At 34.7% G+C, this 26,879-nt stretch overlaps 1 protein-coding gene across 9 annotated transcripts; it reads left to right on the forward strand.

Annotated features, from left to right (window-relative positions):
* On the forward strand, positions 1 to 26,258 carry LOC123554661 (transcription intermediary factor 1-alpha-like). 9 transcript variants are annotated; one of them, XM_053547929.1, is made up of 9 exons: positions 1 to 142; positions 5,405 to 6,741; positions 7,017 to 7,124; positions 8,000 to 8,059; positions 9,115 to 9,168; positions 13,667 to 13,945; positions 17,500 to 17,781; positions 23,033 to 23,104; positions 24,234 to 26,258. In XM_053547929.1, the coding sequence occupies exons 2-9, from the start codon at positions 5,412 to 5,414 to the stop codon at positions 24,893 to 24,895; spliced, it is 2,847 nt and encodes a 948-aa protein (XP_053403904.1). In that variant the 5' UTR covers positions 1 to 142; positions 5,405 to 5,411; the 3' UTR covers positions 24,896 to 26,258. The 9 variants fall into 9 exon arrangements, with proteins under 9 accessions (XP_053403904.1, XP_053403911.1, XP_053403909.1 ...); XM_053547936.1 differs by lacking the exon at positions 1 to 142 and adding an exon at positions 2,497 to 2,670 and having other exon boundaries at positions 17,500 to 17,785; positions 24,234 to 24,375; XM_053547927.1 differs by lacking the exon at positions 1 to 142 and adding an exon at positions 2,503 to 2,670.
* The last annotated feature ends 621 nt before the right edge of the window (positions 26,259 to 26,879 follow it).

Below are 26,879 nucleotides of genomic sequence, written 5' to 3' on the forward strand. Positions count from 1 at the left end.
TCAAAGAAGTCTTTTTATTGATAAGTGATCAATACATTGTAGAGGATAGCGCCTTGAAATGAAAATAAATGGCTTAACGTATTATATAGGACTTTTTATCATTTGATCGAAATTGTGACCTTGTTGAAGCAGTTTAAAACAGGTAATGTATTTTAACAGTTTTTCATTTGAATAGCTTTAAGTGTATTACTTTTCAGTTGTATTCCAATTAACGTAAAATTGAAGTTGATTTACGGGTTTTACAGACTACCAGCCATGACACGTTCTCTTTTCTGAGGATATCTACAAAAATTGAGGGGACGTGGGGATGGTGGTAGGGGGTGTGTTTGCGCTCTGCATGGTTGTTTAAGAGTAGAAGATCAAAGGATCTAGACTGGACTTCTGCGAGACGGAGAGGGGCTTGCTACGGCTGTGTATAGTTATTTTGGAGAAATCGTTTGTTACAATGATAAAAATATATTCCTATTATATAATATCTCGTTACCTTAAACTGGATTAAAGTGTTGTTTATTTAATTCTAACTGTATCGTTTCTCGACATGATTTCGAAAGGTCTGTTTTGGGTATGAAATAAAAATACATTGTGTTTTCTATATGATATGTCAGACGGTTGTGATATTTGCTACAAATGTGATATTTGCTACAAATGCGATATTTGCTACAAAAATAATTTATAAAATAAATAAAACGACTTAGAGCGTTTTCTTTTTTAAATACTACACACAACAGCAGTTTTACAGATTATATCCAGATGAACGAATTGGCTGAAAAGATTCTACCGATGCATTACTTGTGATAATTGGCAAGAAACTCCCTAATCTTCTTGTCACTTTTACAAGCCTTTAATCCTGTTTGTTTAAATACCCATGAACTACATCCTGAGAAAGTTAAACTAGGTCTATATTCACCTTTCTTAAAGCCAACGTCTATGTACGACAGGATCAACAATTTTGTTTTTGTTTCTATACGCAAATGTATTTCTTACAAGGTTTGAAAACCGTTTTTAACTTAATTCATTCTAGTATCATTTGCAGATAATTTCAGTCCTTCAGAGAGAGTTATTATTTTTGTTCTTTACTTTTCTTTTTTACTCTTCGTTCACTCCATTTATTCACACCCAGCGAGCCGGGCCCAAGACTCTGTTCTTGAACTTACCACCGTGTACCCATATGAGCGACTCCTCCGGAAGGTTGTCAGTGACTGTAGTTGGAGAACAGTGCAATATACGGAAGACAATCTAATCCCGGAAATGTCCTCTTTTTATTCAAACGTGCCAGGTATAAAGTACAGTAACATGGTACTCTTATCCGAAAGAATGTTTAGTGATTATAGATGGAGTAGCAGGGGATCGAACTCGCGGTCCCTGGTTTCGTTTCTACTGGAACGCTGCGTCCACTGTTTATTCAGGGCTTTATGACAGACGTATGAAGAAATACTTGTTCAACCTCTAATTCATGTGAGGATGTTGTCAGTTGCTTGCTAATAGTATGGCTTTCAGGAGTTTAAGCTCCGTAATGCCTTAGTTTATAATGTTATGCCGCGTTTTTAAATTTATATATGAGCCACGCCATGAGAAAACCACCCGCGCAGTCTGGTCAGGATCCATGCCGTTCGCTTTTAAAGCCTATAACAGATAGAGAAACCGTTAGCGAACAGCATGGATCCTGACCAGACTGCGCGGATGCGCAGGCTGATCTGGATCCATGCTGGTCGCAAAGCCACTATGTTGGTTTTCTCATGGCACGGCTCATGTATTTTTTATCTATGTTTTTTTTTGTTATGATCATAAAAGATATTAATTTCTACTTAAATCCTACTTTCTACTATTGTGTTCTGTAATATATGTCAAAGGTAAATATACTGTCTAACACAGTGAAACGTTTTATTGAACCCATTTTTTTGATTACCTCCCTTTATGAATCTAACAGTATGAGTTAATGTGCAGTATCGGAAGTATAACTCTTCTTTCTAACCATTTAATTATGCATAATATTATATTAGGACAACTGATTCATCTGTTATTAACATAAAATTTAAAGACCTTATAGAAAATTAAATTGCGTTAAACCCGTATCTAGTTGATAATCTGTCAATCTTTGGTGAGTTATCAAATGTAGTAAAAGTGCAAACTTGAAAACTTTCACATTCCTTTTTCTTATATGTACGAACTTGCAGGGCAGTCTGTATTTTATCTTACAAATATTGACATTTTGATTTTAAACATCAATGTATAATTTTCTAAAGTAAAACAACTATGTAACGGAGAAAGTGACATTTCTTAAATCCGCTAGATAAACTTTCCGCAATAAATGAAATCAAATCTGTTGAAACATTAAATGTATCGATAAAAAGTGATTAAACCCACCTGACTAAGCTATCAGGTAGAGAAACCACGTTTACATATATTATTTACACAGAAGCATAAAATTTTCGCCGCTTTAATCGTATTTTATCCTGCTTAAAATACCAAAAATGCAAGTCTGAGCCAGTTAGAGAAAATAAATCTAAACTCCGTTTTACAATGTTTGTATCTCGTTCCGTACTTTGATAACATTCAACATTGGAACATTCAATTCAATTTTAGTGCAAAATAAATGTTTCATGGATAAAATAATGCCAAAATATTTTGGCCCTGAGCCCTCTATTGGTCAATATTACCATTTAAGGCAAGGTAAGGCATTTTTGCTCATTTAAAATTAATTTAGGTTTAGAGTAAGGTATTCATTTCGTGTCAAAATCGATTTGGATCTACATCAAGATGTATTGGAAATAATCAGATAGATCAAAAATGTTAATTATGTGTTCAAAGCGATTGTTTTATTGTTAAAGCCTATACTGGATTATCAATAGAGAAAATTGTATAACTTTGGGTAAATTTGCTTAAGTGTATAGGATCTGTATAATTGGGTAAGAAAAATTTCTTTCAGTTTACTATGTCTTTTTAACAAATTGTAAATCGAAAACAAATTTAGTAACATTGTAAGTGATTAACCATTTCCATTCAAAACATTTTTTTTTTGCATTCTTAACCAAACCAACATACGGAGTAATTAGTATTCGTACATGTCTTAATTCAGGCGTACATTCTTTACGTGCTATTCAATCGTAAATAGTTCAAATAGAAAAAAGGACAATTCCAAATGAAAAATTGTGTGTAAAGAAAATAAACGCAAAGCCATTTTTGTTCTCGTTTTGTCTTCAATGCACGTCACCTCCGTGTTTGTTGTATCATCATATCATGTTATACAATGACGAAGAGTTAGTTAAGTGTTCCTCACATTGTCACTATATATACTATGAGTCTGTACCTTTTTGTTGATTGATAGACAAAATTCTGCAGCAAATCTTTAGCCAATTTTATTTCTTTTCTTTCTTTTTTTGTCTTTTTGCAACAACAACATTTTGTTCTCATTTATATACAAAATATGTAGGTACCATATAAGCTTTTTGCCTGGATCACTGTTGATTTCAGTGAGAGAAATGTTAAATGTGTAGAACTGAATTTTCGCCTTACCCAACAGTCAGAGATTATAAAATATTTACATCCAAATCGATTTTAAAACGCACGAGAAATTTAATGGCAGTTGGCCATTCAATAGCATTGTTGCAAATGCATGAAAAGGTTTTAATTATTCATAATGAGGTAACGTAGTATAACTGGATATTATTGAAAACGCACTGTGTTACTTGGCAAGTATGGTTGTAAAACCGTCCCTATTTTTACACATTTCACAGCAACGTAACGGCCAGTTTTCATTAACAAATGAAAAAATAATTGAGTTCCGCTACCAGTAATAGACGGAAATGATAAAATGTTTCCTTTATTTTCACTTTATTTTCCACAAACCTTTTTCTATAATGTTAAATGTCTTCACGTGAAATGCACTGATTACCTTGTCGTAGTAGAATGCCGTAGTTCGAAATTAGCCCTACAACCGTACAACGATTAACTTGCGAGCCCCAGCTCTATTGAATCACTAAAATAAAGTTTGATGTTTAAAATTTCAATCAGTTGTCTCCTTGTGTGTATTTAAACCTTAAATATTACTGAACTTTAAAGTGGCGTGTCTCCAGATGGACATTAAAACATAAAAATAAAAAGGATAACAAAGTATACATTAAAGTTCCATAAGACTTTTTATTTTATGTTAAAAACAGATAATGCTGCTGTCCTAATTGAGACTACACATAATTGAATAGTTAGAAAAACACTACTTTCAATATTAAACATGAAATTATAAAGTCAAGGTCATAAAAGGAGATAATCAAAACAGTGCATTTATATACTTTCTATTATATTAAGCATATAGTCAAACCTCTGAAAAATGCCTGCGAAAACAATTATCAAAAATTGGATTTCCCAAGAAAATGATATATTCATAACAGAAGATGGGACAGCCACATTTTAATCGAAGGCATTATGAACCTTTAACTATCAAAACTCAAGTCATCACTTACTAAGTTACACGAGCTTACACATCTTACATCTAATTTCGACTGCGAGACTGTTGCTTTTCTAGAAGGTGTTTTTGCCTGCTTTACAGATAAAAGAAAACTATACATTGCCGAGAGTGCACTAAATATCACGTCCTTTTTATACTTTATCATTTACAAAAGCATTCCTGAAGCGTACTCCTTTATTTACTAAAGAACATTCAATAATGAGTTCAATGAAATTAGATCGGAGGTAACCTAGTTTTTTTTCTTTTGCTAAACAACTGTCATTTCTCATTTTACCATCCCTATTTGATGGTATTATTTACATTTTTGGACTGTATTTATATAAATAAAGTAAATGATACGTACCTACTGATTTTTATATCTTTCAAATCAATCAAATATTGATTTTGTTGAAATGTTAAACGGGTCGTAAAAAGTATAGCATTCGGAATAATTTACCGCATAATCGGTATCAAGACTTAATCTTTATATGAATTAATTATTGAAGCAGGGTCAATGATACGGCTTAACCCCTAATGACTTATAAGCAGGTTAACATTCTAATTGTAATTCTTCTCTGTTTAAATCGAATAATTTTGTTTCAAAACAGTCTAGGTTCTATCTTAAGAAGTAAGTTTAACTAGTGCGGATGTAATTTAGTTTATATAATGTTTAATTGTTTATTTTCTCACTCAGTGTTCTTTTATGTCTCGGCAAAGGAGACTCAATTCTTGAATGAGTCTGTGGTGCTATTTATTGTTAACTATTTCCAAAGTACATAATAGATTGTATTACACACAAGTAACTGCTACTAGAAGGATAATGAAAGACTGTCTAGAATCTAGCATAATTCATCAATTGCCATTTTAAGTATTTTACGTTTCAAGTATTACGACAACCTGATATTATACAGTATGTTTGCAATTTCTAATTCAAATAGTCATAATTTAGGTTTTTCATTTCAGATAATTTATGCAATACAAAATGGCAAACATAGATGATCTTGACGAGGACTTCATTCTCTGTAATGTCTGCAACAACGAATACGATGAAGACCATAGAGCACCGAAACTGTTGCCATGCCTACACACGCTTTGTAACGACTGCGCACTCAATTCTGCGCATGGGTCAAATCTAAAATGCGCACTGTGCCAAGAAGAGCACCAAATTTCCAGTGACCTTGACTTTTTAAAAGACAGTACTATGACCAATATGATGGACATGATCAAGCTGCAACGAAAACCTTCCAGTATTCTCTGTTCGGATTGTCCCGATAACAACAACGGAAACGCATTTTGTAAAGATTGTTACGTGTTTCTGTGCAAGGAATGCACAAGTGCTCATAAGCGCACGCAACTTACAAGACGCCATACTCTTCTGACCCTCGAGGAACTAAAGAATGCTGGGATTGGCAGTTTCACGCGGAAGGAGATGTGTTCACTTCCGGGGCACGAGGATCAGCCATTTTCATTCTACTGTGAGAATGAAGAATGCCAGAAACCGGTCTGCACGCAGTGTGTTGTTGGTGATCATAGTCAAACAAATGGTCACTCGATTAGAAGTTTAAACGAAATATACGAAGAGAATAAACTTTTAGTTGAACGCCTTGTCGGAGAACTATTGAGTAAAATTTCCGGTGTCAGTTCCGATGCTAAAACGCTGGAGTCTGAAGAGGGTGTTGTCGAAACTAAACAAACTGAAATTAGTAAAGAAATAGACTCTTTGTTTGATTCTTTAGAGAAGCTTTTGCAGAACAGACGGGAAAAGTTAAAACAGAGGGTGGTTGTTATATGTGAAGAAAGGAAAAATGAAATCAAAGCTCAACTGACCCAGTTACAGAAATGCAAATCAGACATGGAAAACTCCTGTAACTATTCTTCTAGAATGTTAGTATTTACAAATAAACCCGAGTTTTTGCAGCTCAAGGATGTTGTTATTGACAAACTGAGCCAAATGGTGGACAGTGAATACGAAACAAACGTGCCAGAATCAACGGAACTGAGTTTTGACGCATGCGTAGAGCAAGACAGATTTGAAGAAATCGTTCAGAATATCGGAGACATCCGGACAAACTTCTACATCGGAAACGACAAAACGTCTCCAAAAATAAATGGAACAGCCGATGTTTCAGAAAAGTATGTTCTTCCATATAGAGGTTGTCCCAAAAACCCTCCAGGAAAATACACAACGAACAAACATTCGCCAGTGACCCCGACGAAAGAAATAAGACTGGTAGGAAAGCCGGAATCACTGAAACTTGATCTCCATAGCAACAACAATCATCACAAACCAGTCATTAAAAGTATGAACATTTTCTGCGCTGACGTTTTTGCCTGAAAATTATATTTTTATAATAATTTCTTAGTTCTTTCAAGCTGTTAGTTGTTGCTTTTAAAACACAGCTCTTGAAATCATTTAAAGTGGAAAAGAGGTTTCACGATAAATGTCTTTTTTTTTGTAATCAAATAAACTTTTGAAAAATTGAATAAATAGGGCTTGGCTTTCGATTTGCTATTTAGTAAGATCAGCGCATTAACCTGTAATAGTGTACTTGAATCTTAATTTTCCTTTTTTCAGCAACAAAGGTGTCACCAACAAACGAAAACGTGCTGGGAAGGCCCCTGTCTCTCAAATCTCCAGTAATTTCTCCAACCAAACAGCCGACTTCTCTCGGAGACTTTCTCAGTAAGTACACTAAGATAATTGTTTATTCAACGATATACGTTAAAAATGTGGGCCCGTAATAACAGTCGGCAAAATACGTATTCTCCGTATGCGATTTCGGCATTCATCGGTTTTTACCGTAAACCATGTGCGTGTTGAGTTCTTTTCGTCCGAAGAATGCCGAATAGCCTAACGAGAATACGCAATTGCACGGAAATTACCGATTGTCATTTCGAGTCCAATGATAAATTTACTTCAAATGTGAAATGCATGCTAAAGTAGATCCATTAAACATATACTTTTAATTGGTTTTGATGAACCTATGATACCGCAAATAAGAGAGTTCTTCAGCTCTCGCTGAATTCAAAGCACTTGACCCGATTGTTGATTTTTTAAAAAAAAAAATAGTCCTGTTAATTCGAACCCAAGCCGCGATGTAGGACTCTTTCATGTGACGAAGCTATCCATTGTGCTTCCGGAGACTTGTTGGTTCTACCTGGAGTGTTTATCCACCATCCAGTCACGATCTAAAACCCAGTAAAAAAGACAAAATAAGTTTCATTCATACTAAAAAGAACTGTGTAAAACGCCAAATGAGTGTTTCCAGTGGTGGCTGAATTCTGCCAACGTGAAAGAATGAAAAAACCGACGTCGCTTCACGTCATTTCGTTCAGTCGCGCGCGAAAGAAAGAAATGTAAAAGTGTCGTCCGCAGTAGGACCACGCCAGGCGCCTGAACGAAAAGACGTGCGCCAGATCGACTAAACGAAGTTGGCAGGAATCAGCCACCATATTACTCTAACAGACACTTATGATGGCTGTCATCTTGAGTGTACTTAATTCATTTCTAAAGTGCCGGAAAATACACGGAATTCAATTTTGATAAATGCTTTGCAGATGAACTTCATCATCAAACAAGGGAGATTATTCGTGAAAAGAAATATCAGTGGATGTTAGGTGAACGAAATGTAGCACAGTTATGTCCCTTCTATATCCATATTTTCTAGCTTTCAGTCGTATATGCTTTAATTTTGTATTCTTTTATTTCAGCTTAATCTGTAGTCATGCGCCTGTAGAATTAATAAAAAAAAGAATGATTTCATATTTTTAGATTATAGAAATTGCTTCGTAGAAGTTTTTAATTTATTTATTTGATTAATTTCTTCTCTTTTTAATGTGTATTAGTTGATGAAAAAGCATGCATGTCTAGTGGTCCTTTCTCAGTACACTTGGGGATGGAATTTTGTTTTGCTATATTTTATGTGGATAATTTTAGATTCCATAAAAATGAGTATACGTCCGGGCACGTAATTGTCAATATTAAGGCAAAAAACTTAATACTTGCATACTTTACACAAATTATTATGTTCCATCAATTCAGATGTAAAAATTCTATGTTGATGATATGCTTTTGGAATGTTGTTAGAAACAAAATTGATAATGTGTTTGATATTTCTGTTGCTTTTCAGTAACATTCTTTTTGTAACTGTTAATAAAGAAAATAAATCGACTGATCATATGTCCACAGTAGGTCTGAATTGTTTACTTCAAGTATTGACGAATGCGTACCCTGGAATCAAAATTTTCCACTTAGCACTTTTTTATCTACATTTTCATCTGAGGTTATAGATCAAAGAGGAAAGTATTGTGAAATCGTTTTAATTTCGTGTGTTTCGTGGTTTTGTTTAAAATAGTTATTTCGTAGGGGTATGAATTCGAGAAATTTCACTTTTCAATATAAAAAGATGGGAACTTTCCTTGTTTGTTGGGATTTTATTTCGTGAACTGTGGCAACCACAAACTCCATGAAGATTAGTCTCCCCGCGAACAATTTCACAGTATTTTGGTTTTTGGAGAAATGCTCAATATTCGTTTTAATAACAGTCTTGTCTGTCATTGTAACCATATTTACTTGCCGATACAGTGAAAGCAAATTTATTTTCAGAACGATAAAAAGTGAATGACCTAGTAATGTCTTTAAAATGTACGTACAATGTATCATGCTATTTCAGATGAACTCCAGACAAAAAGTAAAATGTTTCTTAAAGATAGAGACGATTATGATGGTTAGTTTGCACGTGCATCACTGTTTTCACCCTCTGCACGAGTTTTATTTAATCTGCACCCTATCTCACATGATTTTTACCTTTATTAAGTGTTCGTTTTCAGAACAACCTTTGTACTAATTTTAATACAAGAATTGTATTTCAAATTGGTACAAAAGAACGAAAGAAAATAACCAGACGAATTGCTTGTTTATAAATACCAGGAAACTGTTTCTTAGTGATCGGAGTTTCATATCAGCAGCCACTGATGCATCTGTCGTGCTAGGGGTCGTACATGTAGAGAGATACCGCTATCATTTAAACGGTTTCTGCAGTTTTTTGCAGCCACTTATTACTTAATATATCTGTAAATAGATATTCTATTTCACGTAAGGTGAAACTGTGCTATAGACAAGAACATTTAAACAAAATAGGAACACATGTATTGTTTTTCTCGAGGAAAATTACTTTACCTGTTCTGTGTCAATCTCTCTTTTCACATGTATTTAGCACCTTCAATTGAACGTTCAAAACATATTGCTCGCCTCTGAAATCACTGTTTGCTTTTCATTTGTCCTTTTTGTTTTTAGAATCCTCTTCCTTTTTAGCATTTGCTACTTTTAAGTGATCCACATGGTCATAAAAGTATCCGTGTATTTGTAACTATTTACGACCAAATGTCGTGATTTATTACTTGGAGACATGTCATATTTTGTATTGAATTAAAAAAGAGAATGTCAGTACCCTGAACTTTGTCATAGTGTTCGAAGAAAAGCAATTGATAAATGAGTAACTGTGATTTTTTAATGTAGAATTATGAATATGTGTTTTCTTAAATGCAAAAACTGTAAACTAGGCATATTCGGAAATTTACTTGACGATTTAACACGTTACGCTCAGACGGGTGAGGGCATCGTTACAGCCTAAACAGATACCTAGCCATATATTTCAGTCCGCACCTTCAACCAGTGAAAGATTCTTATATACATTTTTTTTTTATTTATAATTCTGTTTTGTCACAAAAATATAATCTATTATCTATATTTCAAATATTTTGAGACTAATCTGAACGCGATTCCCGTTAGACATAAAACTAAAACTTTTCGTATAAAGATTTAAAATTGTTTCTAATGGAAACGGTATGAAAATTAGCTTTTGAGACAGTAGAATTTAGTATCAGCGTGACTAAAAAATAAAGTACGTGTACTTTGATGTCGCATCGTTTATTTCAGAACAGATCTAAACGACAAGGAGGAAATAGATCTGTCTGATACGCGGAGTTGTTAGAGTGCTTCGGAATCCTTAATTGGCTGTACAAGAATGAATATGTCATTTTCTAGAAACTAATTAATTAATGTCCTTTATTTAGTGCAAGCGATCTGATTTCTGGACACTAAATAGTGTGTCAAGTGTAAGGTTCAATATAAGAACAGAATCAGCCGGAAATGGTTCGATGTTAAAATGTAGTGCGGAAACACAAGCGGCGATATATGTTGAGGTCAGTGTGCTGTTGTTCTGAAAGCACGAGGTCTTCAATATGTCACGCATGAACATATTGACTGCCATGCACTAAAATCTTTCCAAGAACCATCAAAGATAAATCGAAGAAGCTGTTCTTGAATGTTTAATCTATAGAAGCTTTAAAACAAAGCAAGAATGGTGGAAACCAAAAATATTACATCTGCGTATTCATATGTCGCAGATTAGTCGAAACTTGTTTGCGAACAATCTCTATTGTTCCTTTGGCGAACGCACGTTGGCTGTGCTCTGACTACAAGAGCGAACACACACGGTTGTCCATTTTGTAAAGAAAAATCCGCTGTGTGATGAAGAAATTGTGTCGCACATACTCGGTCAGCCATTCTCCAAAGACGCACCAACTATGTACGGAAGAAGTTAACTGACATTTGTCGGAGATACGTCAGTGATGTGCCGAGGAAATATGTCGGCTATTTGTGCTGTCTCCTGAAGCTGGCCTTAATATCATTATAATAAAGATATATGTTAGAGAAACTCTCCGCGATGTGCTATCGCACGCAACGATATATGCAAAATATGCATAGATGTGTATTAGTGTACACATAAGAACAAAGCTGCGTTTAGGTTCTTGTCGCAGTTAATAAACTTCCAAAATATACTTAGAGTTCTATAATGCTTTTAATTTTATGTCAAAATATAGACAGAGAAGCTATCCAAGTAGAGAATGTGTGTAACTACATGGTTAGAAAAGTATGACTTTCAATATTGCACATGCGGAGTCATAAAGGGAGGTAATTAGGTACAATGGAATCTGTAATACTTCCTTCTATGTTAATCAATAGACCTGTGACAAATATATAAAAAAACAAATACATACATGTATAGAAATAAGATGTAACCTGACATAAGTATATTTTATGTTCGTGACAAAAATATGACAGTCACGCTAGAAACAAAAGTACTATGACCCTTTAATATTATTTAAACAGATTTCATTGCTTAAACGCCTTTAAGTCAGGTGAAGTTTTAATTCCGTCTAACCATTTTTTTCACATTATTTAGAAACTTCTGTATTCCTCCGCTTTCTGCTTTGTTTTAGATGGCCGATCTTTCCAACTGGTTATACGCTGTCATTCCTCTTCAGTTAGGAAAAAGGGTTAAGTATATACCTGTCCTGTTCACAATCTACGGAATCTGGTAATGGCCATGTTGTATAAAGAGAAAAATAACATTTCTTTTAATCACGAGCAGAACTTTTTGTCGGATTTACGCTGTGGAACTCCACAGAACTACTTTCTAGTAAAGTTTATTTTCCTTGATCACAAAAAAAAAACGTTCATAGAACTATATCACCGCTCAAATACTTTGTGCTCATTAAATGAAAAATAAAAACTTTTTTTTAATATAATGGTGTGGTTAAGGACGCAAGTTTTAATTAGAAAAAAATGAACATTTATCATTTTTGTCCTGCAATTGTGCCTTTAAATTTTTTTTTAAATGTCAAAACAATTTTAGAACCAGATTCAAACCCACATGAAGAAAATACCATTTGCGTAATTAGCCGTGCAACAACCGACATTCGGTGATATTCAAAGGGTAATTTGATATTGTAGCATATAACGCTCTGGATTGTACATGAGCCGCGCCATGAGAAAACCAACATAGTACGTTTGCGACTAGCACGGATCCAGACCAGCCTGCGCATCGCGCAGTCTGGTCAGGACCAATGCTGTTTGCTTTCAAAGCCTATTGCAATTAGAGAAACCGTTAGCGAACAGAATGGATCCTGACCAGTCTGCGCGGATGCGCAGGCTGGTCTGGATCCGTGCTGGTCGCAAACGCACTATGTTGGTTTTGTCATGGCGCGGCTCATATTGAAATAAATTTTAATAAAAATTTAAAGGCTGATACCAGAATCCGAGATAAGTTACATGTTGTCTAGGAAAACGCTGAAGTTTGCAATTTTAATGTATAATCAATAACAGCATCGTTGCAATTTTGCTTCGGTTTCAACTGCATCGTTACTTTGGGAAAAATGAGTCTATAACATGCCTTCACTAATAACAAAATGTCAGTTCTTTAGAACATCAGTATTAATGTGTCTTTAAGAGTTTTGGTTCAAATTGCTGTTCTATGTCAAGTAGTCATGTAAGGTCATTTTAAAGCATATTTCTTTGAAAAGAATGTATGGTTTGAGTAAAAGTTAGGAATGAGGTGAGTAAGTAAAAAACAGACACATTTAAATGAAAGTGTAATAACTTAATAATTTTATATCCATATGTCGCACCAAGAGTCCCAAAAAAATAATATTAATGTAAATTGTGAGCCAGTTTATGGTAGTTAAGATAAGATGTTTGGACGCAATTAAGATGCGTGGTTGCTATTAAATTAATGGGTTGGTTGTGGTGACTTTGTGCATTTTTTCTGAGGACTGTCTCTGTGTATTTTGAGGACAGTCTGTGTACTTTGAGGACTGACTCAGGGACATGTTTGGCTATAACCTTTATGAAATATCCGCCATCTCTTCACCTGCTTCATCTGTGCTTCATATATTAATATTTTATTCTAACGCATTGCCATATGCTGTTGCATTTTCTGTTGCATTATTGCAATTCCCCAATTTGCTTTCTATCACAGTGTACATTGTTCTCGAATTTCTTTTGTACATTTTCTTGCACGTCATTTTGCAGGGTAATACTAAAGTATATAAATGTGTATATTTTATCAGAGGATATTTTCCAATTAGAATACAACCATTTATGTACTCCCTTATTTATTTTCACTACTTTGAAGAACTGAGTATAGAGAAACAATCATCAAACGCTTTAAATAACTACATTGTACTTATAAATTCATAGCAAGCATATTACACCATTTTCGTTTTATTCCCTCATCTTGAATTACATATGTCTCTAGACTTTTACTGATACGAACTCATTTCAAACATTAAAACTGTTTGCGGTAGCCTCATTCTATTTTTGGAAACACATTGTCGTAAACAAGTGTAAAATAAGCATTTTGTATTTTTTTACCATTATAGAATCTCAAGATCTTGCTGATAAAGATCCCGAGCGACAGCTTCCTAAGGCTCCATCCTTGCCCCCTGCCTTGTCACCATCACGACAAAGGTCACCCGGTACCCCACCATATACGCCTCCAGTGTATGCGACTCAATCGCAGATTTACCAGACATACAACACAACCGGAAGCCCTGGTATCAAAACTCCACCTATAGGGGAAGTGACGTCATCAAGCAAAAATGGCCTAACGTCTCCAACGACTAATGGAAAGGGGGAGGACAACTCGTATATACAAAATTGTAAGTAATACTTTCTACATTTTGAACATTTTTCATTTCTGCATAAGCAGGCTAATGAATAGTAACGAGAGGAGCACCATGGAAATTGTTTTGAGAATCTGAAACTAAAAATACAAACATGTTCAAAGCTCATAGTTTGTAACGAAATAATAGTTAATATGCACAAAGAGATGCACACTGAACATGCATTTATTCTAATCTAATTCCATGATGTATAACCCATTAAATAGATGGCTTTTTAAATTGATATTCCATTTAACGATTTATATCATCTTACTAGGTGTTTTATTCCATACAAATAAAAAAATAATAAACCGGAAATGGTTTTCAAAGGTTATTGTCACTTGCACGTTAAGAGCAGAGATGGAAATGCTAGGTATATTATTATATAGAGTTATTTATAAATCCTTACCAATATTAGCAAATTATGGGCTTCTTTACGAACATATATAACATTTCGTTTTTTCAGCAGAATGAAATATACTGAAATAATTGATAAAATATATTCTAGATCAGTCCCGTTTCAGAATGCCACCTTGCCGCAGTCATTTAGATGCTAGTCTTTGATATAGTCTTTTAACTTAGATTTATAAACTACGACCCAGGTCAAATGATATAAAGCTCTGTTGAAATACATGTTTCAAGACTCTAGCATCTGATCATACGGCCAATAATCGATAGCGGTCAGATTTTCTATATAGAAATAAGAAGGGCCTGTGCCCATTTTACTTAATAACAGAAATATTAAAAACAAGAATCCTTAAGTGCAAAACAAATATCCATGCTTAATATGTGATTCATCAAACGCTATTTTTAAAATAAAAGTTGTCTTTATTTTTGATTGACCCACGCGACCGTTCATTATGCCATCATTTCGTCATTTTTTACTTCTATTTTCTATATAAAATATGTAAAAATCACATATATGCGTTTGTTTAAAGCAATTTTTTGTATAAAACCATTGATATGAAAGCTAAGGTGCAAGCGATTTCTTACTCTCAATGAATATATCTTTTGAATGATATATATTTGATTTTTGTAAAATAAAAATTTGATGAGCCCACAGACGGTTTATTTCCACTGATTTTGTTGAAGAATTAACTTCAGTGCGAAGTTGTTGTTGTAGCGTTGCAGACGATACAATAATGCCGCGTGAACATGCGATGGTTAAAGTAAATGATTTAATCAGTTAAGTTAATTTGTGTTTGAATGTTTTATTCTACAGAATGAGTCTGCGTCTTAATGCAGTTTTACTTCGCGAGCAATTCTGTTTTGTGTTATATCGCGAATTTTACATTAGAAATTGCTCAATCAAATATTGCAGCTAATGATATTGCGGTGCTAAAAAGAAAGAGGCTCACATTTTCCTCTTATGCTGTTGTTGTCACTTTTTCTTCGTTTGAGCCGTGCCATGAGAAAACCAGCATAGTGGCTTTGCGACCAGCATGGATCCAGACCAGCCTGCGCATCCGCTCAGTCTGGTCAGGATCCATGCTGTTCGCTAACAGTTTCTGTAATTGCAATAGGCTTTGAAAGCGAACATCATGGATCCTGACCAGACTGCGCGGATGCGCAGGCTGGTCTGGATCCATGCTGGTCGCAAATCCACTATGTTGGTTTCCTCATGGCACGGCTCATTTAGATTTATACATCAGTGTCAATAAAACATTAAAAGAGATAGCTTTCTCTATCGGCCCTTGGATCACATCTGCAAACTGTCGGTATTTTTCTACTCATCTGCAGTACAAAAAGATCAAAACAGACAATTAGTGTTCATGAAAACTTTCGTTACAATAATGAGGCTAAACAATATCATGATAACAGATAAACATAAGATAATGCAAAAGGAGAAAAATAACGAGACACGATCTGTCAAAATGTTTATAAAATGTGTTGATTTAATACAGAGATAATTTTTATGACATTTTCGTTAATGATTGTTATTGAATATTCAATTCAAAATTATTTTACAAGAAACCTGTTTCTAGACTGTAAGCTTAACAAATTAAAGCTGATTGAGAAAATAAAATGTTTTTTGTATCACGCATATATCCTTTTTATACTTGCCAATTACCACTAAATAACGAACGTTATTTAACAAAGACATTAACCGTTCGCCCAAGTTACTCTGCCAATGGAATGCTCCAATTTCGTTCAAATCTTCACAAATTTTGAAACGAATGTTTTAATCTGTAAGTTTGACAAAAATATAAGTTAAATGTAAAAATGGTTTGTCGTAAAATGTAGTAAAAGCTTGTTGCAAATGTTTCACGTAAGAAATAAGTTATTTTTAATCGTAAATATGTTTAAGATGGAATGCGCTTTGAAGTTTAAGTTAAAGGGTTCCATTTCGACATTTTGTTTTAATAATATATAAAATTCAGCGTATTCCTCATTTAATGCGTATTTTACATGGTTAAATCCGACATGATTATAGTGCTAGACTTACATTGTCCAAAATATTGATTAGAAACAGCTTCGTCTGAAATTGTCAATGTTTTGCCTAAAGAGATAATGTTTAAAATTTGACAATTGTCAAAAATTGAGCATGATTTTAAGGTAGTTCTGCACGTTCGGATCGAATTATCATTTTGAATTATGTAACTTGCCAGATGTTTTAATATTGTATTTTAACTTAAGAAACGTAGTAACAGTGCCATTTTAAAAGGTTGCCATTAATTCATAAACTGATTTTCATTTCCGTACGCCGAATCCAGGCTTTATTCTACGTTTTCCGGATAAATGACGTTACGCCATCACTTCCGGTTTATCAAACGTGCAGAAGTACCTTAAGGTTGATGAATGACAGTATGATTTTATTGTGTTTATTCCTAAGCAGCGTAGACGGCTTGAGTTTGACATTTTAGGGCTTTTACATTTTAGGGCTCCAACTTTTTGTCAGCCGTCACATCATTAAGGACCATCTACAGAAATTTTCTGGATTATTTCCGCTGTTTGGCAGTTTTTAAACGTGTTTTTCTTCGAAAAGCATGTTTTTAATTGTTTTGTGTTTAGTTTATCAGAACTGAATTACAGTTTTTACAAAACTGTGGCTGATTTTTGCCATTTCTTTCTCGCATGTTGGTGCGTTAGAAGAGCTCCAATTAGCCAGAACGGCAAATTAGCGCGCCGGTACGACAATTGTCGTTCTGGCATGTTAGCTCGTTGCTACTCGTCAAACGCGCCAACACGCCAGAATAAAATGGCAGGAATCAGCCACCATACAAAACGTCATACAACATGTACTGGTCCCTTTATAATGTGACGTCGGTAATACTTTTGTACTTCCTCGAATAGCTTTGGTGTTTGTATTTCAGTAGGTTTTTGGAGACAGTTGTACCCGGTGATTGTTACATTTCAAATATTTGTTTTTTTAAAGAATACCGATTTGCCTGTAGAAAACAGTGCAAATATAAAAACACTACAAACGATTTGGTTAGATTATTTAGAAAAGCTGTTTCATGATTCGGGTGCACGTGTCTCAATAAAGTCACCGTCAACTGTAGTAATAGTAGACACATTATTTAGATCTTTTGTATTTATAAACATTAAAGCTAGAAAAGGCCAGTCTAGTGTGAACGCCAGTAAGAGTCAGGTTGTTCCTAAACTGAACCTATATGGAATAAATTCTCCCATAAAAACCGGGAGCTCCAAGATGGATCGGCTGCAGAACAGCCTCGATATCAACGGACAGACTAAAACCGGAAATGATGTAAAGTTTCCAAAACCGAAAACAAAGTCACAAACTGTCACATGGAACTTGGATCAAAAAGAGACAAACGAAACGCCAAAGAAACAAAATATATCGACTGTGCCGAAATTGACAGAAAGTTCTTGTAGGTGAAAAAGCATGGGATGTTAGCGTGAAAGATAACCCTGCTTTTCCTGCTTTTTTACAAAAAAAAATGTAGATAACAGTATAGGCCTAACCCTGCTTTCCAGCATGCTTGCCGAGCATTTACTTGAAATAATATATTATTCGCTTATATCTGTTTATTAGCGATCTAAATTGTTTCAGAATATTTGTTTGTCTTTGTCACGCATTGACTTTGTCATGTAATTGTTTTGTCACAATTTTGCTGTTACACAAATCTATTGCATGCACGCAACAGAAAATGAACTAGATTTTTTCCCTTTCGCCATTTGAACTTCCGTTTGACATGGCCTTGGCCAAGTCCTTTTGAAAAAGAACTCATCAAGTCGTAAACTAGTCACAAAACGAAGAATTACGACGGACGTCATTACATTTTTCATATACAGTCTAGAAGATTCTTTTTCCTTATCTCGCAAAAACGTAAGAGGAAATGGAATCCACAGACTTATCGTAGATTTTATAGTTAAAAACTTCTTGCAAACATATTTGAGCCGCGCCATGAGCAAACAGACATAGTGCTTTTGCGACCAGCCTGGATCCAGACCAGCCTGCGCATTCAAAGCCTATTACAATTGGAGAAACCGGTAGCGAACAGCATGGATCCTGACCAGACTGCGCGGATGCGCAGGCTGGTCTGGTTCCATGCTGGTCGCAAATTCACTATGTTGGTTTCTCATGGCGCTGCTCATTTCTTCATTTGCGGCCTGTGCGAACTATTTTTCTATTTTGCTTCATGCATACCCATTTACATAAACTGCTTCTCTCTGGCGATCTATTTTATTATACCAATTAATTCCAACATCTAAACAGCATCTGTTTGTTACATAAACAGTAGCCTACGTGCGGTGTTTGCAGTGGTTCAGATTAATCCAACATGTTATTTGAAATATGAACATTTGTCTTTTGAACAGTCTCTTTGAAGTTTTGTATCTTATTACAGTTTGGTTAGAATAATGTTAATTTGTTTTCGTCTGGAGAGAAATTCATTTCAAATCATACTTTCTGTTAAGTAAAGTCGAGATGACATTTGTCCTTACAAATCCGTTTTCTGTCTTTTTTGTCATAGAAATTTGTTTATTATTTGACTCTTTATATATATCGTTTATAATTTGACCTATCTAAAGTCAACAATTTATGAACAACACTGAAAAAATAATTTCAGATGTCATGTAATAAAACAGGCATAATATCAGGCAATAGTTTTGACTTTTGATGAGCAAGACATTCAGCAAGTGTATAAATTACACCGTCTGACAGATAAAATCTATCGTTACTTTTTGACATCAAACAACCCCATAGATTAGTATGTTTATTTGACATGAATTCTTTGTAATATAATACTAACTTCGTTAATGGCTTACTGGTCAGTAGCCAAAGGTCCTATAATGGATTTACTATTAACTGTTAAGGCATTCTAGAATTGTTCTATTACATGACGTCAGAAATAATTTAAATGCTTTTTCTCAACTTTTGACAATGACCCATCAAATCTGTGTTTAACTATAGACCAGTCAATAACACAAACTATGAACCCGAGATAAGGAGTCATGTAATAATACATACTATTACTTTTCCGCCACATTTTGTGCTGTAACATGTAATACAGCTATCTAATAATCTAAGTATTACAGGTGTTTGAAATATTTTTTCAAAAAAAACTTGATCGTTCTTAAAACCGACCTTCTATCTTTTCTCGCAGTTGCAAAAGGAAGTAGCAAGGCGGTGTTCCCATAAATTCCACCCGGTCCAATGATCTCACAGAATTTAATCGAACTCCAATAACAAACGGTTATTCACTAAAGGAATAACCGCAACTATTACAGGTTTTGAGTTTATTTTTCGACTCATCAATGCGCATACAACATTTACATAGTTTTAAAAGGTTCATTGACGTTCAGTAAAACCTCAAAAATAGAATGTTATTGCAAGGTTTTTGAAGGTGAAAAACTCATACGTCTGTTTTTACATGAGGCTATCCAGACATTTTCCATTTAATTAAATATAAGTTATTAAATTATTTAAATCTGACTGGTTTGAAAATTGATTTGAACCTGCTTTAGAGGCTACCTGTATTAAGTAGCCAATTGCCTTAAGTGGTCAGTCAACTGACGTCCCGAATTTTTGTTAAAGTTTCAACTTGTCTTAATCAGCCACCTGCATTAAGCAGTCAGGTCGAGTCCCTGTCTTGGCTGTCTGCTTAACAAAGGTTCGACTAATTAACATTTCTAAAATATCTATGGCTAAAACCTTTCACTTTAGTTCAGTATTTCTAAACTTGGTCAGTAATGGTAAGGCTGGTTAGGTTGTCACAAATCTAGGCCATAACAGATCCAGCTATAAAAACATTTTTACTTTGAACAATGCACTAAAGAAGGTTTAACTTAAAAACTATGGAGAGCTGTTTTTATAAATCATCAATCTATAATATAATAGCTTGCCTCAATCACCTATTTAAAGCATTATTTAAAGCATATTTTTATGTTAGCGTGCGTAACCTAGACTACTAGAAATCCTGTTTCTTTTTCTTTCAGCTAACCGTTTTACGTTTCACAACTCATGTGTTCAAACAATGTCTTAAATATATAATTCTTACCACCACGAACGCATTGTTTCGAAGTTTACTTCAAGCGTTCATACTAAGAAAAGTAATTGTTTACAGCGCAAAATCTGTGCAAAGATCCTTTGAAAGCATAGAGCGCAAATAAGCAACAAAATAGCAGACTTGGTTTGTGTGATTCTTTTCATGAGAGATAATGAAATATACAATATCTCCTCATGTCCCCTAGCATCGGATGAAATCGAATGTTCTCTATGATCAAAAATGACCAGAAGAAATAATAACACTGTCTTAAGCAGCTTCCTTGGCTGGCTGCTTGACCCTTAACCTGCTAAATTTCTATAATGAATTATTAAAAAGGGTGCTTACCAAAAAGATACTGACTGAATGGCGAACAGTGCAGATTATGATCAGACTGCACGGATTTGCAGGTTGACCATGGTCTGCACTGGTCGCAACGGCAAAAAACACTTGCCACCAGCAGGCTTAGGGTTAATACAAGTGAGACTTTATAACCCTCCTGGCCATATGGAAATTTAATTATTCTAATATCAGTGTAATCATTATTGATTTTGTTCTTTCCAGATTATCTTATGTTACTTGTTTGTCTCTTTGATCTTCTTAAAAACATTGCGCACACCTAATAATGTATGTGACCAAACAAATGCGCAGTAACAAAGATGGTATTCCTATGTTGCTAAAGTCTTTGCCACCACATTAGCTGAAAGATCTTTTTTTCATCATGAACAATAATAAGTAATAATAATCAAGTTCCTACTGAAGTATAAAGAGTAGCGATCCATGCTGTTCGCTTTCAAACCCTATTGCAATTAAAGAAACCATTAGCGAACAGCAAGGATCCTGACCAGACTGCGCGGATGCGCAGGCTGGTCTGGATCCACGCTGGTCGCAAACGCACTACGTTTGTTTTCTCATGGTGCGGCTCAAATGTTCTAAGACAATCTTAACTTTTTTTATAAATAACAAAATATCATTTTTCACAATGATTGCTTTTAGGATGATCTGTTGTAGGATTTTTTTTCTGCATTTATCGTTTTGCTCCGACGATAGTTGCAACGCAATTTAACACATATTCCAAGACATTGTAAACAAACAGATCTAAACATTTTGTAAAACAACACAATATCATTTTTCTCGAAGAATGCTTTACGTGTCTGTTTTCTGACTTTTGTTTTCTGCATATATCGTATTGCTTCGAAGAAAGTTGCAACGTAATTTAACAACATGTTCTAAGACATGGAAAACAAATTGCTCTAAACATTTTGTAAACAACAAAATATCATTTTTCCACGATGACTGCTTTATTGATCTGCAATGTAAAATAATTCTATTGTATTTCTATCTTTTTTTTAACAAAAAAAAGGCTTTGAGCAATAGCTTCGACAGTTAATTAACAGAGAAAATGCTTAAGGGCATTTTCCATGTTGTTTTGTTTATGAAATTTATGAAATAAAGACACGCGAAATTTGTATGCATGCTTACAATATTGTATTTACAATATCTGATTTTATTTAATAATGATAAGTTTGATATTTGTCATTTCTTTGTATATCGAAATTACTGGTCGGTAAACAGAATTATTGCATTCAGTGTGATATACATGTATATTCTTATAAATGATCGTCTTAAAGGAGTAAAGAAAGTTCGTTTTAGTTAAGCAAACAAATAAATTGTTTTAATGAAATGTGAAGGACACGATAATAATGATCCATATATTTCACCGAAAGACTACCTGATCATGATTTTGGTTATATTACTGGACAGATGCATGTATATGTGTGGCATTCATTGAAAGTTTGCCTTTATATATACACCAAACTTCATAGGACACTTTCAGACTTAAAAACATAATATATTTTGATGCCGTTTGTCTCGTTTTACTTAACAGTAGTTGTGTTTGTATTGTATAAATAATAAATAAGGATCTGATATATAATGTTGGTGGTAGAATCGAATAAAAAACTAATGATATTTTTTTCAAAAGTGTAAATTTTCTGAATTGAGGGTATAACATAAACTAGATTCCAATAAAACAATTTGAAATTAAGAAATTCTGAACCAGTGGTACGTCAACACAATTGAGCCGCACCATGAGAAAACCAGCATAGTGCATTTGCGACAAGCATGGATCCAGACCAGCCTGCGCATCCGCGCAGTCTGGTCAGGATCCATGCTGTTCGCTTTGAAAGCCTTTTGCAATGAGGGAAACCATTAGCAAACAACATGGATCCATGCTGGTCGCAAATGCACTATGTTGGTTTTCACATGGCGCGGCTCTTTTCAGCATTTACTATGATTAAACCCCTATACATGTCGTACTTCCAATGTTTTTGCTAGGCTGTTTTACACTCCTAGTTTGAACGAAATTTTCTAACACCCCTTACGTTTACTGGAAGGATGGCAAGAACTTTTGCAAAATTTTCAAATATACAAACGTATTGCAACGCGGCACTTATATAAATCTAATCTTGAAGCAATGTTAATGTTACATATATACACTGTAGTGTAATTCATTTATTGCACTATTTAATCTCGACGTTATCTTGCACGAGAATACTTTTAATGAAGAGTAGTTTATAGTACGGAAATTAGCTTTTACATTCATAATTATGTGGGCTTGATGTTTCTTTTATAGTTCCGGAAGTAAAGCAACCGTCGCCAAGGAAACCCCCGTCTGACAAATTGATTGTATTTGGAGACATAGCATGTAAGTTTTTTTCTCTCTTTCTTATTTTCTCTCATAGCTTTGCACAAGGGTAGACTCAAAACGGTGCAAAAAATGTAAACAAAGGAAAATGGATGTCATGTTTGATGAAAAAAAAAATTCCAGTCAAACAAACACACTTTTAAAACCCGAAACTGTATGTATGAGATATGTTCCGATGATAGGGTTGAAGAAACTAGACAACTCATGTTTGCAACGTATTATTTCCGATGACAAATTCTGTAGTTCAATTATAATTCATTCTAATATGCTCTTCTCTGTTAAAGCACACTTACGCTACAATGACGTCACGTTTACGTGCGGTGACGTTAATGTTTTTGTTGCGACCAAGAAAGAGCGCTACTATATTTCATCCTCTGTTTTAGATTAAGGGCATATTAGAATCGAAATAATTTATAGCAAAAGCGTGTTTTAACACTATTTATACACTCGGGCGGTAATGCGTCGTACAAATAATTTCACTCGGGCTGCGCCCTTTGTGGAATTATTGAACCCGACGTATAACCGCCCATCATGCATAAATAGTGTTAAAGCACTCTTTTGCTATAAATTATTTCATAATTATTTCATTTTCAATAATGTCCCAGAGCTGAAGATTTAACATAGCAATTGTTAATTTTTTTATATTTCTTTACAAATGACATTAATTTTTAATAGGAGACAACTATATGAGAATAGTTTAAGTATCCAGTCGGTTAAAACATGTATTGAATAGGTAGATTTCTGGTAAATGTCTTGTTTGTTTACCATATAGTTCTGTGGTTTGGTGATATAGTGCTAAACCGTAAATGTTTCTGGCACTTGTATTCTTAACTTTGTTTAGTACAACAGAGAGATTTACGCCACTTTACGGACTACTTTTTTACCTGTATCGCACATTTTGGTCTCCAAAACAATTTTGCAATATCACAAAGCCTGATTTGAAATTATTTGTTCATACATGTTTGTACGTGAAAACCATGCAAGCACAGACACACATGTACCATTAATTGAAGGTGCATTGTTTCAACACCCCTGAATTGTGTAGTTATAAACACCATAATATTATCAGGCACGTTACATTTATTGAAAATGTCATTTTGTATAAGAATTACTTTTTTTCTCTTTTCAGGTCCAGATTTTCAGATGGACTCAACCTCGGCTCATCACGAGCGGGAGGTCAGCAAAGACGGGAGAACGCTCAGAAACAAAAAGACCGACATCTTTAGCGGTGGTGGAATCGATCTGGAAAATAGCCTCGTCCAGTACAAAGGGGCAATTGGGACGATTCCATTTCAAGAACAGGGGAAATTTTATTACGAGGTTGACGTCGTTTATAATATTCAACAGCCGCTCGAGGAAACATGGCTCGTGTTTGAAATCGGTTTATGCAGGCTTGATGACGTAGACATGCATCACACAGTCGAGCGACACGAATTTGCGCGGTCATTTTATGTTGCCAGATACCCGGAAGACGGAAAACTGACAATGGAATTTTGGCACAATCGGGATCTCTTGAATTTTATGCCTTTGTCGGATAACAGTGCTGGAATAGAAGTGCGTATAACGTACGGATTTCTTGTAGATATACGTCGCAAGAAATGGGTGGTCGTTGATTGTAACAATAACAAAGTATTGCACAGCTTTGACATGTTGGATTTTACCGAAGCGCTGCATCCAGTATTTGGTTGCTATAACCCTGACCTTTGCACCGTAGAGATGACCTTGAAAACCGGAAGTGAGATCACGATGATCCCACAATGCTTGAAACAACCAAGTTACGGATCAACGTAAACTGTTTGTCTTGGTAGACAGCGCATTTTTATACCATACAATATTAAGTTAAACAGTCACGTATCATTTAAATCTTGATAAACAAATTTCATGTAACCCCAACATCTGTCAAGATGGAGAACCCTTGTTTTAATTTTTATACAGTTTATAAGCTATATTAAGGCACATAAACCGCAGTTCCTTTTTCATTTGATTGTAGACATACAGTCTGTTGAGTTCAAATAATCTGTAATAAAGTTAATTTCTTTCGTCAGACTGAAACTGATATTTTCACAGAAAACCATTTTCTATCTACTAATAGAATGTGCTATTAAAGAGGATTTTATAGTAGAGATATTTGCTTTGAAGAACTTTAACGACAGATGCCAGTCTAACTGGACTGTAACTGTGCTGTTTTCAGAGTCAGTTTGGAAAGGCTTACGCCAAGATAAGAAGAAAAGGAAAAACAAAACAAAACTTTTTTCAGTCTAAAATCATTACTGAGTCTAAAAGTGCTCTTTTATGTTCTTATTATACGCATTTTTTTTTTAGAAAAATCGTTATTAGAATCTGTTTTAGGAACAACTTACATAAACTTTCAGTACAATGAAGCAAAATATATCTAAATTTTACCGTGGGTCTCAGTCGTTTCTGTAATTTCCGGGAAAGTTAAATCAAGGAAGCTGAATCCCCTATTTATGTGTTAACATAATGACAGTTTTATTATCTCGTTGGTAACGAGATAGTTCACAAGTAATATTTGAGCCGCGCCATGAGAAAACCAACATAGTGGGTTTGCGACCAGCATGGATCCAGACCAGCCTGCACAAACGGCATAAACTCTCAGATCATTACCAAATCTCCCTTTCACTCCCATATGAGCCGCGCCATGAGAAAACCAACATAGTGCATTCGCGACCAGCATGGCTCCAGAACAGCCTGCGCCTCCGCGCAGTCTGGTCAGGATCCGTGCTGTTCGCTAACGGTTTCTCTAACTGCAATAGGCTTTGAAAGCGATCAGCGTTGATCCTGACCAGTCTGCGCCAAAGCCACTATGTTGGTTTTCTCATGGCGCGGCTCATTTATAAAAGATGACACATGTTCAGTCACTACTGCAGAGAACTAATATATCAAATATCTTGGTTAATCACCAGCTCCAACGATCTTACTCCGTCCATTTTGTTTTGCTTTGTAATTGTTTATAACATGTATTAAAATTACCGTCCAAATATGTTTGCGATTTTGTTTTCGTTATATAATAAAATATATATCTAAGTAATTTATTGAGTTTGAAAACGCATTTATTTATGTGATAGTATCTATACTAATTGTATTTATAACATGTTCAGTTGTAATATATATGTAAAATAAACATATGGTATAAAGAAAACTATGTGTTCCTTTTTGTCATTAAAAAGGGAAAAACATTTTCTAAAGGTAAGATTATCATATGAGCTATAAATAAATGGATTTTGATTGGCCGGAAATGTTTAAAATATACAGTCTTGTGCAGTTTTTACCGATTTGATATTATTATGACATTAAACTCTTATGACGTTGAACTCATATGACATTAAACGTTTGCATGGTATTATGATAGTGCACACTAGGTTACTAAACTAGCCTTTTCTAATTTATATATTTATACTTCATACCATAAAGAAATTATGGGACAGTCAGCTGTGCAATATGACGACATATTCACGAGGGAATTCAGTACAGGAAGGATCAGAATGACATACTCAAGTCTCTCGGCTAAAACTTTGCAACAGTTATCATGCCACAGCTGTCGGCATTTTTTAACATAATTGTCCACTAAACACCGTTACGTCTCCTTGAACATCCTTTAGAAGTCGCACACGTCAAATCACACGCACTGACGTCATCACAATAAGCTAAGTGATCGCTTTAAAATAGTGTGCATAGATGGTGAGTTATCGATGCTTGTCTTAGTACTCTACATAACTTAACCCACGGATGACATACGCAGACGTCACACTGCGCC

Source organism: Mercenaria mercenaria, chromosome 7 (genome assembly GCF_021730395.1).
Source record: "Mercenaria mercenaria strain notata chromosome 7, MADL_Memer_1, whole genome shotgun sequence".
Classification (NCBI taxonomy): domain Eukaryota; kingdom Metazoa; phylum Mollusca; class Bivalvia; order Venerida; family Veneridae; genus Mercenaria; species Mercenaria mercenaria.